This window comes from Malus sylvestris, chromosome 7, assembly GCF_916048215.2.
Source record: "Malus sylvestris chromosome 7, drMalSylv7.2, whole genome shotgun sequence".
Taxonomy (NCBI): Eukaryota; Viridiplantae; Streptophyta; class Magnoliopsida; order Rosales; family Rosaceae; genus Malus; species Malus sylvestris.
The window spans coordinates 4888811-4907381 of record NC_062266.1 but is presented as its reverse complement, the minus strand read 5'-3'; the positions used below and the strand labels follow the sequence as shown (position 1 = coordinate 4907381).

Below are 18571 nucleotides of genomic sequence, written 5' to 3'. Positions count from 1 at the left end.
TTCACAGATCTCCAGATTACACCTCACTGAAAATTTTTGGATGCCGATGTTTCCCATGGTTGAAACCTTATACAACTTCCAAGCTTGATCCCAAGAGCAAGGAATGTGTTTTTTTGGGGTACAGTTTAAACCACAAAGGCTATAAATGTCTTGATCCTTCCACTGGCAGAGTGTATCTTTCAAGGCATGTTATTTTTGATGAAGATACATTTCCTTTTGCTCAACAGGATCATCCTCCGCCATCACATTCCAGCTCTAGTTCTTCTCCTTTGCAACCATCCAATCCTATTCCCACCACTTTAACTTTTCCTTCTCTATCTCAACCTTCTTCCTCTTTGTCCCCTCTTCTACTGCCTTACCTAACCCTCCTCTTTCTGCACCCTCAATCCCTCTCAATACTCATTCCATGCAAACCAGATCCAAATCGGGTATTTTTAAACCCAAAGCACTTATGGCAACCAAGTATCCCATCTCTTCTGATCTCTCTCCCGATTATACACCTTCTACCTATCTTCAAGCCTCTAAACATCCTCATTGGCGTCGAGCAATGCAAGAAGAATTTAATGCTCTCATTCAAACTGGAACTTGGTCTCTAGTTCCTGCATCTCCCACTCAGAACTTGGTTGGTGCGAAATGGGTGTTCCGAATCAAACGAAAACCGGATGGTACTATTGATAGGTACAAAGCTAGGCTTGTTGCAAAAGGCTTCCATCAGCAGCACGGTATTGATTATACTGAGACATTTAGTCCAGTTGCTAAGCCTGTTACTATTAGGTTACTTCTCACTTTGGCTGCTAAGTTTGATTGGTTTCTCAATCAACTTGATGTCAGCAATGCTTTTTTGCATGGTAACTTGACAGAATCTGTGTTCATGATCCAACCACCAGGATTTGAAGACCCTACCAAGCTAAATCATGTTTGTCATCTCCATAAATCTTTGTATGGGCTCAAGCAAGCCCCCAGGACCTGGTATGACAAACTCACCACTGCATTGAAGTCTCTGGGTTTCTCAGGTTCCTCAAATGATCATTCTTTATTTGTCAAGAAGGTTCCTGCGTTGATCTTCATTTTGGTCTACGTTGATGATATTATTGTTACTGGACCGAATGCTCAACTCTGCCAAGATGTTATTTCTCAGCTCAGTTCTTTATTTCCTGTCAAAGATCTTGGTCCTCTTCATTACTTCCTTGGTATTGAAGTCAAGTGGTCTTCATCTGGTATTCTTCTCTTTCAACACAAGTATATTCTTGATCTTCTCTCCAAAGCCCACATGGAAGGCTCCAAACCTTGTGTCACTCCTCTTAGTCCAACTAAATTGGATCATGACTATTCTCTGCTTGATAACCCTGAGGAATATAGATCTTTGGTTGGTGGTTTGCAATACTTAACATGGACACGGCCAGATCTGTCTTTTGCAGTTAATTTGGTTTGTCAATTTATGCACTGTCCGAGACAAGCTCATTTTCAGGCCGTCAAACGCATTCTCCGATATCTAAAGGGTACCCTGTCTCTTGGCTTATGGTTTCCCAAATGTCCTAAACCTCTTACTCTTACTGCTTTCTCTGATGCCGACTGGACCGGTTGCAGTCTTGATCGCCGATCTACTGCGGGGTTTTGTGTCTATTTGGGTGACTCCCTTATAAGCTGGAGTGCCAAGAAACAGCCTACTGTGGCTCGGTCATCGACCGAAGCTGAATATCGATCTTTGGCTAACACTGCAGCTGAACTGACATGGATAAGTAAGCTTCTACTTGATGTTGGTCTTGCTCTTCCTTCTTCCCCTCAGATTTGGTGTGACAACATTTCTGCCATTTCATTGGCTAAAAATCCAATCTTCCATGCTCGAACCAAGCATGTGGAGATTGATTATCACTACATTCGGGAAAGAGTGCTTGCTCATCAAGTTCAAGTTTTGTTTGTGTGTACTCAAGATCAGGTTGCTGATATATGCACCAAGGCTCTGTCCAAGCACAGATTCCATCTTCTCCGGGACAAACTCTCCCTTCGGCTACCTCAGTTCGGTTTGAGGGGGGATAATAAGGGTAAAACTGTAAACAGTTAAGGTTGTTATGGTTGTTTTGTAATTAGTGAGTGATGAGTTGATGAAGGTGTAATTAGTTAGCTATCTAATACTAGTGAGTAACTAGTATATAAGGCATCAGGGTGTAACCTTATTGAGTTAATGAAAATGAAAGGATAATTTTCCTAATACTTGCACCGTCCCGATGCAGCATCAGTACACTTAATGCCCCAGCTCAAGGACAATGTCGGATGGAGTCCTACTATTATGCATCAGTCAATGTATTCAGATTTACGGGATGTTCTACAGTATTTGTAGTATGAGATATTTTGTGTCTTCTAAGTTTCTAATTGTTAAATTTTTGTTTAAATACAAAGGGAACTGTTAATAGCACTCTAAAAATTTTATTCTACACTTCTCACAAGTGTATTTTTTTTTTCTAATTATAGAAAGTTTGAAGTGCCAAATGAGATTTTTTGAGTGCTAATAACAATTCCCAAATACAAAAGCCTAAATTTAACACTCTATTTGGACGAGGAAGTTTAAGATTGTTAAGGAATTTTAAAATGACGGAATTTGAAATGACAGAATTTTATTTTCTAGAATTTATGAATTTTCTTGTTTGGTTAACTAAAAGAACAATGAAATATGAATACGGAATTTGTTATTTTTAAACACACTCATAGAAATTTGGAAATGATATCTATTTACATGGAATTTAAACTTGGAAATTGAAATTTCAAATTCCAAGTTTTTATTCATGCGAGTTTCTGTGTTTATAAATTCAAACAAGAGAATTTGTGCATATCAATTTATAATTATGATTTTTGTCAAAATTTCAAATTTACTTTCCTCATCCGACCACATTGTAATGGTTTAAACACCCCAAAGTATCCCATATTCTAGAACACCCTCATTTTTTTGTAAATTCACTATCTAAGGGCATGTTTGGTATTTTACTTGCATCATTTTTTTTTAAATTTATAAATGATGAATGAATCTAAATTACTTAATACTCATTAGTTTTAAAAACAAAAAAATTGGATTCAAGAAGATACCAAACGATCCCTAAATCTCTTGAAATACTTCAACACAGCTCCTAATCGTTAAATTAAACAATGTATGTCATGCATTAAAGTTTAGGCCAAAGAGAAACTAGAGCCTGACTGCAAAACACCACTCTTTAGAAGGAACTGCAATATTATAAATTATAATGATATTCTTAAATTAATACAAACAACTTCACGGAGTTATTTCTGCATACCATTTTTCACCTTCTGCACACCTCTCCATTATAGAACTTGATTTTCTTTCAATTTGTTCAACCGAACGGCTAAAATAAGAGGTGTGTGTGAGAGAAAAAAAAAAGGTTGTGCAAAAATCAATTCCCACAACTTACAAAGCTAAAGCATTATTTTACTTAAATTTCCAGATTCCGAGTCATGCAAGTAAGGTAAGATCTAAACCCACAGTTAGAGATAATTATGCAAAAGGCTAACCAGTCCCATAACCTAGCTCAGTATCCATGTCTATCCCATTGAATTCTTGTTCCGCCTTACCCAAGTTTTTTTTGGCTACCGCAAGATCAACCTTTGTAACAGCTACTGCTGCCCTCCGCCTTTTAAGTTCATCCTCCAAAACGTCTACGTCTTCTCTCAGCCTTTTCAGTCTCCCTGCTCTTTGTATAAACTTGTTCATACCAAATGCTGTTTGAACGTGCGGCTCCAGCCATGCTAAATCAAATCTAAAGGCCTCAAGCTCTTCCCAGAATAGTTGAAGGCGTTCAGAAGCATCCCTGGTCATATCTTTAACCTTTGTTGTCTTTAGAAAATGCAGCACACGGCCCAAAGCTGTGAATGCGCATTCAACAAACATCGGAGTTCTTTTGAGCATACAGTCAATCAAGGACGGATTCGATGAGCAGACTTCTTCCAGCCATGGAATAAAAGCTGTCTCTATTCGTCCTAAACCCCTAAAATCCATAAGGTCGCCCGTTGGGGTGGTGGGGACTTCCCTGAGTACCTTGGCTAAGGAAGGGTCAGAAGGGCTATCATCAGTAGCCTCAGTGCAAGCTTGAAAACCTGGTGTGTTTTGGAGTTCAGAATTCCTCTGTGATTCCTGCCCCTTAAGTCCTTTCTTTGATGACTCCATAGTTGCAGAAATATTAGTTTCTTGGCCACCAATTTTAACCGGGACATTGATCTTGGCTTGAACAATGCAAATATCATTTACTAGAAAACCTGCACCAGAGTTATAGAGTTCCCGAAGAGGCATGAATGATTTGAAGCCAAACTTACTCTCTTCCGTTTCAGAAAAATTTCGTGTTTACAACCATCTCAAACCCAATTCAAATATAAAGTTATCTTGCATATGCCATATAGGACTAGCATTTGCATGTCTTCTTTTTTTCTTTCTGCTACCAAACCCATCCATCGACTTGGGATCCAAGAGATCCTTCCATAGACTTGAATTTGCCAGAGAATGCCGCCCGCTAGTTAATGGTTAAGGTTGATGAGGTTGGGGCAATCTTTATTTGCACCAAGAATCAAGTCAATATGTCTTTGCAGTACTAATCAAAAGTCCTTGCAATGGTGGTTTGGGCCGCCGAGAGACACCGGCAGAGAAAAACAAATGCAATAAAATATAAAAAGTATGAAATTTAATCCAAAGAAGAAGCAAACGCAAAATATCCATATATTGAGTCATACCTTAGTTGGACGATTCAAAACTTCAAAATCACCATCCATCAATAGAAAAAGCTTGTTTTCTCTATCAGAGCTATTAGGGTTTTAGCCGGAATGAACATAGGATAAACAAAGGGTAATGCTAGGGTTTAATTATAGTGCGTGATTTTATTGATAAATTTGAGTTTTATTATTAATTTTATTTTGTATTTAATAATAATTATGCAATAAGGTAAAATAGATAATTAACATTTAAAATTTAAGTTGTGCATAGAAAGAGACTACTTGAATTTAAATAAAATTTCTCATTATCTAATTCTTTTGTTTTTTGTTTTTTGTCTAACAGATAACTTTCATTAATAAAAACTAATACAAGAAATGGAAGGCCCAAAGGCAATCCAAATACAATCATAAGCCAAAAGTAAATACAACACAAAAGCCTATAAAGAGCAAGCTGACAACAACAAAAAACCCTAAATCTGGAAGAGTGCAAACTTCACCACACTAGCTGCGCTGCCATCGCCAATCTGTCACCACCAAGAGAAAGAACCCACGAACAAACTGGATGAACGAAAAATGGGAGTGAGCGAGCCACTCGTACAAAAAGCACTCCAATAATCCTACCAAATAGTGCGAAACACACTTTAACAAGTACCCAACACCAAAATGCGCCGCCGAAAGGAGACATGCGATGGACCGAGTAGTGGAGGTCGGCGGTGAAGGATTGACGATGGGAAGAAACATCGGAGGTAAAAGGGGGCATAAAATCCAGATATGAGACAAGCTCAGAGAGGTTGAGACAAGGCTCAAGGAAGCTAGAAAATAAAGGAAACAGTGCAAGGAAAGAAATGCAAGGAAATAAAGGGTAAGCAAAAGTGAAAAGGAAAAGAAAATAAGGAAAGAAGAGGAGGACCTTGCCAAGGAGAAAGAAGGATGGAGCTGGAAAGCAAAAATCCCAGGCAAGATGGGGAAGGAAGGAATAAAGAACAGAGGGGGTGTTTTCATAAAAAAAAAAGAAGAAAAAAGAAACAAAGGGGGTGGGGTCAGAGAGTGGTGGAGACCAAAACAATGGGCAAATATCCAAAATTAAAAAGGAAATGACGTTTCAACCTTGTGCATACAAGGTGTTCGTTTCTTGAGTCTCACCCCTCTGATAGCGGCTTGGCCGTCTCAAACTCTCCTTTTCCTTTTGAACGTTGTAATTTTTTTATATTTTCAAATAAACAAATAGAAATTTTGTTTTAAACGATAATTTTGGTATATTCTTAAATATATTTTAGGTGTCCAAAGAAATTTAAATTTTGTTAGAGGTGGCTAAAGAAATTTGTAAATAAAGCCCAATTAGTGTTTTCCAGTGAAATTATATCTGGGCCAGCATACTTTGGGCCCAATGGTTGTTTTTGGTCTAAATAGACCAAATTGAAATTCGGCAGCCCGCCCGAGTTGTTGCAACAAGTTAAAATAGAGACAGGAAACAATGGAGTTATTCAACTTTAATTAAATTGAAGCAATGATTTTTCAATAAAAAAATTTATTACAATTAGTCCTTCAACACATTAAAATGTGTAGTTATGATCATTTTCGTCAACTTTATTAGAATATTTTTAAAATGAGTTATGTTGGAAGAACCATTGTTACAATTAGGGTATCTTAACTCATCTAAATGGGTAGTTACGATCCTTTTTGTTCACTTTGTTATAATTTTGTCAAAATGAGTTATGTTGGAATAACTATTGCTACAATTGAGTTAAAGTTGAGAAACTATTGCTCTAAATGAGTTAAAATTAAGGGATCATTTCTCCGGTTGAATTAAAGTTGAGGGACCAATGGTAATAAAGTTCTAATTGAGGAACCATAGCTATATGTTTTGATAAGTTGATGAAGCAATAATAATATAATTTTAATTGAGTATCCATTATTTCAATTTAGTTAAAGTTAATTTACTCTAAAGTAAATTCATGCTAGAGAGTAAAGTTTCAGAACCAAAACCAAGCAATCGTAACCAAAAGAGACAGAGAAACAATGGAGTTCCTCGCAAATGCATTCTCTGCGCTGGAGCTTGACGCCGAAAACGACGATTCAATGCGATTCGCTTCTTCTTCTTCCGATGGCACTAGAAAATCTTCAGGTTCATTCACTTTCATTCCATGTGTTAGGGTTTTGGGTTTAGGGTTTATTATTTAGCCCAAAAATGTGACACAACTGGAGGGAAAGGCGTCTTTGAAGCTTATTGCTTGTTTACTTCTCCGGATTGATTGCTTATAAATTAAGCTTACTGCAAACTTGGTTAGTGGTGAAGCTTGGTGCTGATTTAGGCTGTAAACCCCTTGTTTGCTTTTGTTCTTGGGCTACTGATTGATCCTGTACATTGAGCTGGTTTCGACAATTTCCGGGGCTAAGTCCTACTAGGAAGTTTTCGTGATTACTATTTACTTTCATCCTTCCAGTATATTTGGATGCTGTATACTTCCATTTACAACTCAACTGAATCTATGAACACCCATTTTTAGGCTCTTTTTCTTAATATTTCTCTCAAAAAAGTTCTTATTTTTTTGAATGGATCCTGCAGTTTTGATGAAGTATAAATTTTTTGTTTACAGACAAAAAAAAAAAAAAAAAAAAAAAAAAAAAAAGTGGTAGACAAAAAAAATCTTTATTTTTTCTAAATGTAACCCACATTCATGATAGACTAGGCATTGGGCATATATAATAAGTAATTGCCATAATAATGATTTGCTTAGGTGAATATTTGTTGATAATCCCGCTATGTGGATTGAAAAATATGAGTATATTCATTTTGATGATGCATCTTTTGAGGTAGGCAATAGCAAGAAGAAAGTCAACGACTCTGACAACAAGTTGCTGGTAAATGAGAAGCAGAGTAAGAAAAATACAGAGGTACCTCCAGAAGAGTGCAAAATGCCACTGGTATGGATTGACTTGGAAATGACTGGTGAGGGTAATATTGCTTGGTATAATACAAAAATGCCTAACTAAATAACATTGATAATTTCTTCGCTACTCTTGGGAACTATTTCTGTGTGGAACTTTGTTGTATGGAGTATATACATGTTGCATGATGTGACTTATTTGAGTTTAAAGGGTCGTGGCGATGCCCGTGGAAAGACATAGCTCAGGTCCTTTCCATGTTCTCTTCTAATCTTTGTTTCACAGTTGGAAAGGGGGAGGTTTTGTTTCTGGGATGATATTTGGGAGTAACCTAATCTGTGATTCTGAGGGGAAGGATAGGTGAATCTGTGTATTTCTTATGGGAAAATGCTAGACTTTTGGCTTGGCAATTCTTTCGCTGCCCCTTCTTCTTCCAAACTTGGATTGGATGTTTCAGGTTTTTAGGCTTTCTGTTAGTAGTTGCCGGCTTCTTCCCTTTTATTGGATAGGTGTCTGTATTTCCTGCTAAGAATGTTCTGTTTCATGCAGGTTTAGGGCTATTTATAGATAGACTACTGGTCCACCTTAATTGTACTTCTTAGTCTTTTTGATTATTAATATACTCATTCTGTTTCCTTCCTTGAAAAGAAAACAAAGATGCACATAAAATATGTAGGAATGCTGGGCAACGTACATTAAATCTAACTGACCTATTATTGTGCTGTCTGCTTTCACTTCAATTAATGATTTCTATGGTTAATTGTCCTAATATGCGATGACATGAAAATATTCACTTTTACTTCCGTGGACGTGCAGGTTTAAATGTTGAAGTTGATCGAATACTGGAGATTGCTTGTATAGTTACTGATGGAAGATTAACCAAATCGGTGGAGGTATTTTCAGCATTGTGCATTAATGTGTGGATATGCCTCTGTGTATTTCTATTTTTAGATTTTGTAGGTGTAGTTAACTACTTTGTGTGTTATCCCTGGTTGCAATTTAAAAGATTGTATGATAGTATTCATACATAATTACTTTATGCCGCATGTATCCCCTGCATTTATGTCCAATAAAAAATTTGTGCTGCATCAGTATTCATCTACTCCAATTTTTTTTAGTTTGTTGTACCTTTTTCTGCACCGAAAAAATAAATAATGATAAAAAATAGTGCCTCCTGAAAAAATTACCATTTTAGATGTTATGTGAGTGCTCAAGAGTCAGTCAGTCAGTTAGTTGATCAATTCTCTCCTTTCAATTAATTGGATTTTGGTTTGCTATTTAGGGTAACTTTAGAATATCTGTCAACAGTTGGGAATTTATTATGTATGATTTTGGTGGTTGTTTGAGAGTCATGATATCGTCTTTGTGGGTTACTACTTACTATATAGCTACGTGAAAATAGCTCCAAAGACCAAAAAACAAAAATACACAGAATCAAAATGTTTGAAAGTGAAAATGAGATCAAAACATCTCATATATGTTTGATTAAGTAGGTTTCAAAGGGCAGGTTTTAGTTTTTTTCAATCCTAAAGAAGCTGTAGGAGTGATGTGCACTAGTAGTTTAATTATGACGGAAACCTTCAAAGGCTTTTTCATTCTCCCTCTGTCTTCCTTAAAGACTGGAAATAGGTTGTCTTCATCATTAGTTTATTTTTTTTTAATTTAAAAAAAAAATTATTATCATATAATTCTGAAGAAGTTAAAGAAACAAAAACCTGATTGAGTCAAGGATGTTTGTTTGCACCCTTAGATGTTATCCTTTTCCTTGATACTTATTATGATGCCTGTCTGTTCTTTTATCATTTGGGCTCAATTCCTAATCTTTTTTTTTTTTTTTTTTTCTCTCTCCTTGTTTCCCCTTTTATATTTCAGGGCCCTGATTTAGTTATCCACCAAACCAAGGAGTGTTTAGATAGAATGGGAGAATGGTGTCAAACACATCATGCAGCTAGTGGTAAGTAAGCAGGGTAATCCGACATCGTACTTCTTGGTAACATATGGTTAAACATCTGTTCTCTTTATCGCCAAGCATCATATCATACACAAGAATCTATTATCATTTTAGCGTATGGTGCAAGATTTTACGACTGACAAACTTTAATAATATTAGGGTTGGCAACAAAAGTGCTCGAAAGTTCAATTAGTGAAAGAGAAGCTGAACAGCAGGTGCGAAAGAACTCTTGTTACACATGAGCTATATGAATTTTGGTTGGTATAATTAATTATTATTCTGTCATTGGATGTCTGGGATTCTTTTAATCAATATTCGTTGATTTTAATAACTCGTGTTTAATCATAGGATTGAATAAAAAGAATTAAACTCTTTCAGTTGAATTATTGTTAAAGAATTCCACCTCTGAGTTTCTCGATGTCAAAATAACAAACAACCTGGAATCTTTAGTCAGTTCCTCATGTAAAGAAGACCAATTTGATACTCATTGTACTTTTCCTTATTTGTTTTGGATAAGATAACTCCACAACCTAGTTTTGATGAACCACATAATTTAATTGTTACATATACAGTACTTAATAAGTAATCATCCTCTTTTCCCTTCAATTCTGACCTTTTTATATGTTCTAGTTCTGTTTGAACAAATTTAATCCTAATGATATATTATAGTCACATACTGCTTTCTTTATATTTCTTGGTAAGTAAATACGTGCTTGAATACTGCAGGTCATAGAATTTGTAAAGAGAAACATTGGAACATATCAACCTCTCATAGCAGGAAATTCGGTTTATGTAGATTTTGTGTTTTTGAAGGTAATTTGAATCATTTTTTTCTGGATTTTTGTTTATATTTTACTTCAATTGCAAAAATTTCTAATATGGGATTGACTTAATTGTTAGTATTTGGTTATTAGTAATGCATTGCAATTTATTTCATAAGCTGATGAGCATGTGGACCCCACTGTCACTGTGCCACACATCAATTTTGTTTTTGCATTAATGCCCGTTTTTCACTTATTTGGTTGTTTTTCTGTTATGTTGGAAGCAGATAAGCTTATTGTATGGTTATTGTGAACTATTCTTCTATTAAGGGAAAACATGTGTAGCGGAGCTTGGAGTAAAGTAAATAGGTACCAGGCAGTAGATATAGTTTTAATTGCAAACGAGGTTGCGGAGGAGGTGAGATTAAAACAACTAAAAGAAGGGAGGATTCTATGAAGTTGATTTAAAAAAGTTCTATGACCATGTGGATTGTGGTTTTGTTGATTTTTGTTTGGAGCATTAAGGTTTATGGGGCTTTTGGAGGAAATGGAAAAAAACGAAAGGGTGTAATTGTGTCTATTTAGAAAGATGTCACGCCTATGTTTTTCTCATTTTATTACCGAACTTAGATATAAATATAATCAGCTTGGTTGGAGTTCTTTTAACTGGCTTTTTTTCTGGCAGAAGTACATGCCAGATCTGGCTAGCCTTTTCTCCCATGTACTAGTGGATGTTAGCAGTATTAAAGCTCTATGCATTCGCTGGTATCCTCAAGGTAAAAATACTTACATAACCTGGTATACTCTAATTTTTCTCTACCACTTAAGGGCACACTATTTATTTATTATGAATTAAAACATCCATCCCTCGGTGACCTTAGTCTATGTTGTTGGCCACGCCAGTGACTTCCCTTCCCATTGGCCCGGCATGGTGGTTAGGTCTTGGTGGTTATGTGGTTTCTTATTGGAGTAGGATTCTCTCCCCTTTCATTCCCCTCCAATCTCCTCTCTCTCTCTCTCTCTCTCTCTCTCTCGGAAACACAAGTTGTTGACGTGGTTTAATCGTGAGCATTCAAATAGGAGGTATTCCTGAGTGAATTTACTTGGGACAAGTATTGACTAATGTGGTTGTTTAGCGCAGATAATAAGAAAGCCCCTTGTAAAGAAAATAAACACAGAGCCTTGGATGATATCAGAGAAAGCATCAAAGAACTCAAATACTACAAGGAGAATATATTCAAAGGATTCAGAAAGTGATTCAAGGAGGCTACATTACCAGCAGTTTGTGTATTACTATTCTAATTATGCATTATAATTAAACAATAGAGTGATTTGTATTGGGATTCCATCGTTGTTACGCAAACCCGTCAAGTTATATATTTATATCCAACTTAGATGCTGGTTGTTTTTAATCTTAAATTTCAATAGACCTTGGTTTTATTCTTGTACATTTTTTCAAAAATTACTTGCTGAAACTGACTTCCAAGTTTTCCAGATTCTGAGAACTATCTTGCAGGGGTATCAGGTTATGGTTCGGAATGGATTGGTTTTGCCTCCAATTTGCAGCAGAATCAATTACAACTGAATGCATTGGTTCGGTTTGGGTACAACACAAATCACTGAGGAAAAGGAATCAAACCAAATTACTTCTTTATTTTTTGGTCAAATGGTTCGGTTTCATCTGGGCGTTTTGGGCCTTAAATTGCAATGCTGTTTGCTTTTGTAATTGTTCAACTTTGTTAGTTCAATAACATAGAAATAAAAATAAAGAATGAAATGGGATTCACATTACGTGTAAGTAACTGTGAGAGAGAAGTCGTGAATTGAACTCATTTCTTTTCTTTCTTTTTACTTATTTTTGTTGACAACGGGGCATAAGCTTGAAAGAAAAGGAAGATTACATTAGAATATCATGAGGTCATGAGACTTTAGCTATATCTGCAACTAGCAACCGATAAGTAAACGTGCTTAAATGATTTTTAGTTAAATTCTAGTATAACCGGTAGCCAAAAAACCTGGTAGAGGATTCAAATTCTTTGTAAATGTACAATTAACCATCTCGTCCAATATAAATCAGTACAATTGTGAGAATGTGAGGACAATGTCTCATATCGTTGAGGGACCAAACCATGCAAGGCTACTCATCTACTCATCATACAACCAATTGATCTTATGCTGGAATCCAACCTTCGTCATGGTCAGAGCAGGTTGGCCCACACATGAAGCCCAATGGATGCACGTCACCCTGTTTGTGTTGTTCATATGCTAGGCTTGGAAATTTGTCACACGTGAGAAAGTGAGGACAAAGTCCCACATCGGCAAGGGACCAAACCATGCAAGTGCTTATGAGAAGTTGGACTACTCCCCATGTTACCAATTGATTTTACGGTGAAACCTCTACTTTCTTCAACAATCACTGTGAACACTGGTTTGTCATCCCTTGCTGGTTATTCTTTATTCTAAAACACCACCATCGATCTTTTATGCGAACAACCCGAACAACCATTTCCTTTCATCATCTTTTTGCGAGTATTTCACGTTTGAAAAGAACATGACATGAAACAGTCCCCAGACAAACAAACGAAAATATGGTACAATTTAAATTCAGAGCTAGATTTGTTTTAAACTTCATAGCACTCCAAGTTCTACTACATATTTGCATGCACTGCATAAATTTGTCTGAGGGATCATTATTATATATCTGAGAGAAAATTCTACCGTAAATTAAGCTAACGGATAACCTAGCTCACTATCCATATCTATCTTGCTGAAGTACTCTTCTTCTGCCTCTGCCAAATTTCTTTTTGCTACCTCAAGCTCGGCTTCTGCGTCCGCTAAGATAGCCCGTCGCGTCTTTATTTCGTTATCCAAAACATCGACATCTTCTTTCAGTCTATTCACTATTCCTACCTTTTTCGTCATGCCAAAAACAGATTGAACATGAGGCTCCAGCCAAGCCAAGTCAAATTTGAAGGCCTCAAGCTCCTCCCATAACAGTTGAAGACGTTGACAAGCATCAGCGTTCATATCCTTGGCTTTTGTAGTCTTCAGGAAATGCAAGACTCGGCCCAGAGCTGTGAATGCACATTGAACAAACGTACGACTCCTCTTCATCTGGCACTCAATCAAAGAAGGATACAACGAACACACTTCCTCCAACATTGGAACAAAATTTTTTCCTACTCGCACTAAACCCCTGAAATCCATAAGCTCACCAGTTTCTTGGTCTTCTAAAATTTTAATACCGTTACGAACTGAAACTTCAACTTCAACAACACATACGTCATTGACCAGGTACCCTTTATCGTGGCGATGAAGCTCACTTAGAGGAATGAATGATGTAAGGCCCCAGTCAACTGTACTTGCCGTAAACGTATGTTCCAAGTCTGTGAAATCAGAAGTATATATATCAACGATCACAAAAACATTAATCAAGAATCAAAGCATATGAATAACTAATGTATCCATATAAAAGATAGAAGAGGCCATTTGGATTGTATGTTCTAATGGATCGACTGAATAGGTAAGAAAAGCACAGTTCAAACAGATACGAAACAAATGTTCAATTAACCAACTTTAAGTCAACTGAGCTATCGACCGTACGTAGCATACTGTCCAACACTAACTACCTACCTTCAGCTGGGGCATAGACTTAAGGTATGCTTAACATCAACAGTCTCCACACAAATGTAACTGTTCGTTCAAATACCAGTTTGTTAATTTATGCGGCAATTTGAAAGATTAAATTTTGCTACTTTACAATTTTGTTCTCCAACAGGCTCTTATAAATTTTAATATTATATTATGTACTATCTAATATGAAACAAGTTGGTTCCACATTTTGTTGTTATGGGATTAATTAATGGAGATGGTGAGAAAAGAACACATTACCATATTAAAATGAATGTTTGAAGGCTTGGTTAGAAACTCTTATTTGAAGAATGAATTTAGTTACACTCTTGGAGCAAGAAAATCCTATGTGGCTCTACATATGTAGTTCAAAACATGAATTTAATAACTCTTGGAGATGCTCGTGTGCCTACTTCACTACGACAATATGGATGATCAGCAATGAGTGAATACAAACAATCCTATACTGGCAAACAATTTCCCAACTACATGTACATACACATACATATGTATAATATATATCATTAGGATAAGGGGAAACACATTTTTTCACATATTTTGGCACTTGTTTAGTAGGGCCCACTTCGTAATTTATATCAACTTTCCGAACCGTCAATCTTTTAGGTTTCCGTTCAAAAATCATGGCTACCAAAAATCATTCAAATCCTAAACCATATAACCATTGGATTAATGTTGGTCATTCTAGTTTTTCTTTGCAAAACAATGTCCGTCCATTTTATTAACTACAAAAGAATGCCTTAATAAGTTTGGATTACTCTAATTTTTTTCAAGGATGATCAATGAATGATGAATTGAATATAGACGGTTCGCATTATTGAAATACATTACGAAGTGAACCCCACAAAATGAGTGTAAAAATGTGTGAAAAAAAATGGTGTTGCCCCTTTTTCTTGTTGTGACCCTAGGTCTCATTTACGGTTTCCCTTCCCAAGTGTAGCACATATCCAACACAAACAATGGCAAGGCTATATAGTAAGAATTACAAAAGAAACTAAGAGTATGGGGAAGGCAAAGAATCGCTAAATTCTATATACCAAACTTCTCCTTGAGTAAATGGCAAGCCCATTAGGTAAAAATTCGAATTGCGACTAATATGATCAGTACAGATACCCTTTGTTATTGACTTGTTGGTATCAAATTGATCAACGAGGGTGAGCTTGAACTTTGTATATCTGTTCCACCCATATGGTAATGTTGAAGCCTCTGCAACATCCAAATACACAGACAAGCAATCGACGTTGTTTCCCCTTGCATATATAAGCATCCGCCTGCAGATCAAACCAGTTAACCCTAAACCCACCTACAAATTATATATTATACCATAAAAAATTAAGCTTGTAAATTCAAGATACTCAAGTGCACCATTTATAACCACCAATGACGAAAACTTCAGAGTAATGCTGGTACTTTTTCAACTGAGAAAAGTTGTCTACTCTCCAGGTGAATGTCCCAGACACAAGGTCCTCCTCTTCCACCTTCTTGATCATTCTATATAGACCAAGCTCATCCAATAAATAAGTAAATAAATAAATAGATATAATGTATAAATACAAACAAGGAGACTAAAGCCGATACTTAGTTAACAGAGACTACATACTTACCTTGCAACTAAAGAATCTGTCATGAGTCTCGACTCTCGAGATATATTAACACAGGGAGAGGGAGAGAGATTGTCTTGATAAAAGCGGTGAAAAAACAAAAATTAGAATTTGACACACCTAATATACTTCGCTAAGTCTTTGTTGTAAGTCATGATAAAACCCTAGGCTGTCCACAGTGGGCTCAAAATTTTGATTTGGGAAATTTTATTTGAACCCATATAACCTATCTCTATATCTAGTTTACTCACTGCACTCATATTATTTTTAATTGAAATATCAATATCTTTTTAAACCCAAATTTATTACTTAAACTACCCTCACAAACCCAATTCAATACGTAAATTTATCTTTACACCTAGGCTATTAACTTATTGAATTGTTTAGATCAAACCTCATCCCTTGCTGGTTTTTTTTTAAGGGTCAGAAATAGAGTTATAGAAGTCAAGATCGTGATAGGACAAGAACTCATCAATGTGATTAGTACCAATCCACCTCAAGTTGGGTTGGATAGGAGTCTACAAGAGAATTTTTAGGAAGATCTTGGAGAATTGGTCCAAGGAATCTCGTAGACGGAGAAGGTGATCATAGGAGGAGATTTAAATGGACATGTGGGCAAGGAGACAGACAACTACATAGGCATGCTGCATTTGGAAAGAAACAAGGAAGGGAAAACCATTTTGGATTTTACAATGGCATACAATCTCTTTCTAGAAGAACATGTGGCCACCTAGAAGAGTGGGTCGTCAAAAACACAAATAGATTTCTTTTTAAGGGGAAAGGGGATCATATAACTTGTAAGGATTGCAAAGTTATACTGGGAGAGAATTTGGCTAACCAATATCTCTATTGGTGGTGGATATACATATCAAAAGAGATAGAAGAGAGAACAAGACCTTGAAGTGTCCAAGAACTAGATGGTAGAATCAAAAGGGGAAAAACAAGTCACTTTCAAAGAGAAAGTACTTGCCTATGCACTTAGGATACAAAGGGGAACGCTAACCAAATGTGGATTCCATGGCTACTGTATCCAAAAAGTTACAAAAAGTGTATTAGGAGAGTCTAAGGGTTTTGCTCCGCATCAAAAGGAATCTCGGTGGTGGAAGGAGGAGGTACAATAAAATGTTAAGGCTAAGAAGGAATATTGTAAAGCCTTATACAAGGATATAACCAATGAAAACCGTGAGAGGTATAAAATAGCAAAGAAGAAGGAGAAGAAAGTCATGAGAAAAGCGAAGCTAATGGATTTTGACAATATGTATAAGTGATTGGATATCTATAAACTGGCTAGAGTAAGGGGAAAAGAAGACAAGAGACTTGAACTAAGTGAGGTGCATCAAGGATGAGAAAGGAAATATTTTAGATATGAAGAACATGGTTAAAGACAAAGGGAAAGCTTATTTTCATAATCTTTTCAATGAAAGACACGAAATGAGTACTTCTTTAGGTGAAGTGTTGCAGCTTTTGAAAAAAATGAAGCAATGAAAAACAGTGGGTCTTGACGGCATTCGAAGTGTAGAAAATCTTAAGAGAGACAAGTATAACATGACTCATAAACCTTTTCCATAAGAATTTGAAAATAAAGATGCCAATTTAATGGTGAAAAAGCACTTTGGTGCCTAACTAAAAGTATAAGGCAACATACAAAATTGCATGAACTATAGGGGTATTAAGTTAATGAGTCATACAATGAAGTTTTGGGAGATAGTAGTTGAGTATAAACTAAGGAAAGAGACACGAGTATCTAACAATTACTTCAGGTTCATGCCAGAGCGCTCGACTATGGAGGCAATTTATTTCTTACGGAGATTGATGGAACGATATAGAGACATGTAAAAGGAATTGCACATGGTATTTATAGATTTAAAAAAGCGTATGATAGGGTCCCTAGAGAAATTCTTTAGAGGATTCTAAAAGAAGAAAAGAGTATGAGTAACATATATCGAAGCAATAAAGGATATGTATGATGGAGCAAGGACTGCAGTATGAACTTATTAAGATGATATCCCTTTAGTATAGGGTTACATCAAGGATCAACTTTAATTTCTTACCATTTTTCATGGGGTAGTGTACGAGTTAACGAGACATATTTTAGATGATATCCCTTGTGATACTTTAGCAGATAATATAATGTTGATAGATGAGACACATGAAGAAGTAAATGTGAAACTTAACCTTTAGAGGAAGTGTTGGAATATGAAAGTCTTCGCCTAAGTAGGTCAAAGATAGAGTCTATGGAGTGCAAGTCAGTGTAAATGAAGGTTCGATGAGATAAGGGTGAAGATTGGAGATCATGAAATACCAAAGAGTGAACACTTTCATTATCTTAGATCTATCTTGCAAAAGAACGGAGAATTGGATGGAAATCTCAACCATAAAATACAAGTTGGATGGATGAAGTGGAAAAGTGCATCGAGTGTATTGTGTGACAGTCATATTACACTAAAACTCAAGAAATTTTTTATAGGATGATAATAAGGTCATCGATGCTTTATGGCATAGAATGTTAGGAAATCAAGTATCAACACATGCAAAACCAAGAGTATAATGGAGATGAGAATGCTTTGTTGAATGTGTGGGCACATAAGAAAAGACATGATTAATAATGAGGATATTCGAGGTAAAGTAGGAGTAGCTGTAATTAAAGATAAGGTGAGAGAAAACGGTTAATGTGGTCTGGACATGTGAAACGAAGACTTATAGATACTCTTATAAGAAATGTGAGTATGAGACAAAAGTTTAGGGCAGAAAGGGTAGAGGAAGGTCTAGAAAGACTTAGACGAAGACCTTAAGAAAGAATATAGAGTACTTGGACCTAACAGGAGACTTGGCATAAAACCGAGCGCAATAGCGTTTTAGGATTCATACAACTGACCCCACTTAGTGGGACAAGACGTTGTTGTTGTTGTTTTTTTTTTTGGAGAATCTCGACGGTACAAGGGAAATTTATTGATATGAAAAAAAATTACACCTAGTCAGGGAAAACATAAATCATACCCCTCATAATGCAAGAAAAA

At 36.1% G+C, this 18571-nt stretch overlaps 3 protein-coding genes across 4 annotated transcripts; 1 reads left to right on the top strand and 2 right to left on the bottom strand.

Moving 5' to 3' along the window:
- Positions 1 to 3366: 3366 nt before the first annotated feature.
- Positions 3367 to 4453, bottom strand: LOC126629053 (uncharacterized). Its single transcript, XM_050298950.1, has 2 exons — positions 4441 to 4453; positions 3367 to 4320 (listed from the first exon to the last, which is right to left on the bottom strand). Exons 1-2 carry the CDS (start codon positions 4451 to 4453, stop codon positions 3515 to 3517), a joined length of 819 nt encoding a protein of 272 aa, XP_050154907.1. The 3' UTR covers positions 3367 to 3514.
- A 2216-nt stretch (positions 4454 to 6669) lies between these two features.
- On the top strand, positions 6670 to 11717 carry LOC126629481 (oligoribonuclease-like). Of its 2 annotated transcripts, none has more exons than XM_050299528.1 (8): positions 6670 to 6832; positions 7526 to 7657; positions 8410 to 8486; positions 9466 to 9547; positions 9704 to 9759; positions 10271 to 10357; positions 10991 to 11081; positions 11447 to 11717. In XM_050299528.1, exons 1-8 carry the CDS (start codon positions 6727 to 6729, stop codon positions 11560 to 11562), a joined length of 747 nt encoding a protein of 248 aa, XP_050155485.1. In that variant the 5' UTR covers positions 6670 to 6726; the 3' UTR covers positions 11563 to 11717. The 2 variants fall into 2 exon arrangements, with proteins under 2 accessions (XP_050155485.1, XP_050155484.1); XM_050299527.1 differs by lacking the exon at positions 11447 to 11717 and adding an exon at positions 11209 to 11440.
- Positions 11718 to 13029: 1312 nt separating this feature from the next.
- Positions 13030 to 15580, bottom strand: LOC126629051 (MATH domain and coiled-coil domain-containing protein At3g58250-like). The gene is made up of 4 exons (XM_050298947.1): positions 15558 to 15580; positions 15319 to 15444; positions 15067 to 15224; positions 13030 to 13691 (listed from the first exon to the last, which is right to left on the bottom strand). The coding sequence occupies exons 1-4, from the start codon at positions 15578 to 15580 to the stop codon at positions 13030 to 13032; spliced, it is 969 nt and encodes a 322-aa protein (XP_050154904.1).
- Positions 15581 to 18571: the final 2991 nt, after the last annotated feature.

Coding starts and splice junctions, on each gene's coding strand:
- LOC126629051 (XM_050298947.1), bottom strand. CDS start 15,580: ATGACAGATTCTTTAGTTGCAAG. Junction 15,225..15,318: donor GTCATTGGTGGTTATAAATG/GTGCACTTGAGT, acceptor TTTGATCTGCAG/GCGGATGCTTATATATGCAA. Junction 13,692..15,066: donor CAACAAGTCAATAACAAAGG/GTATCTGTACTG, acceptor CTGATTTCACAG/ACTTGGAACATACGTTTACG.
- LOC126629481 (XM_050299527.1), top strand. CDS start 6,727: ATGGAGTTCCTCGCAAATGCATTCTCTGCGCTGGAGCTTGACGCCGAA. Junction 7,658..8,409: donor GATTGACTTGGAAATGACTG/GTGAGGGTAATA, acceptor GTGGACGTGCAG/GTTTAAATGTTGAAGTTGAT. Junction 11,082..11,208: donor CATTCGCTGGTATCCTCAAG/GTAAAAATACTT, acceptor TGGCCACGCCAG/TGACTTCCCTTCCCATTGGC.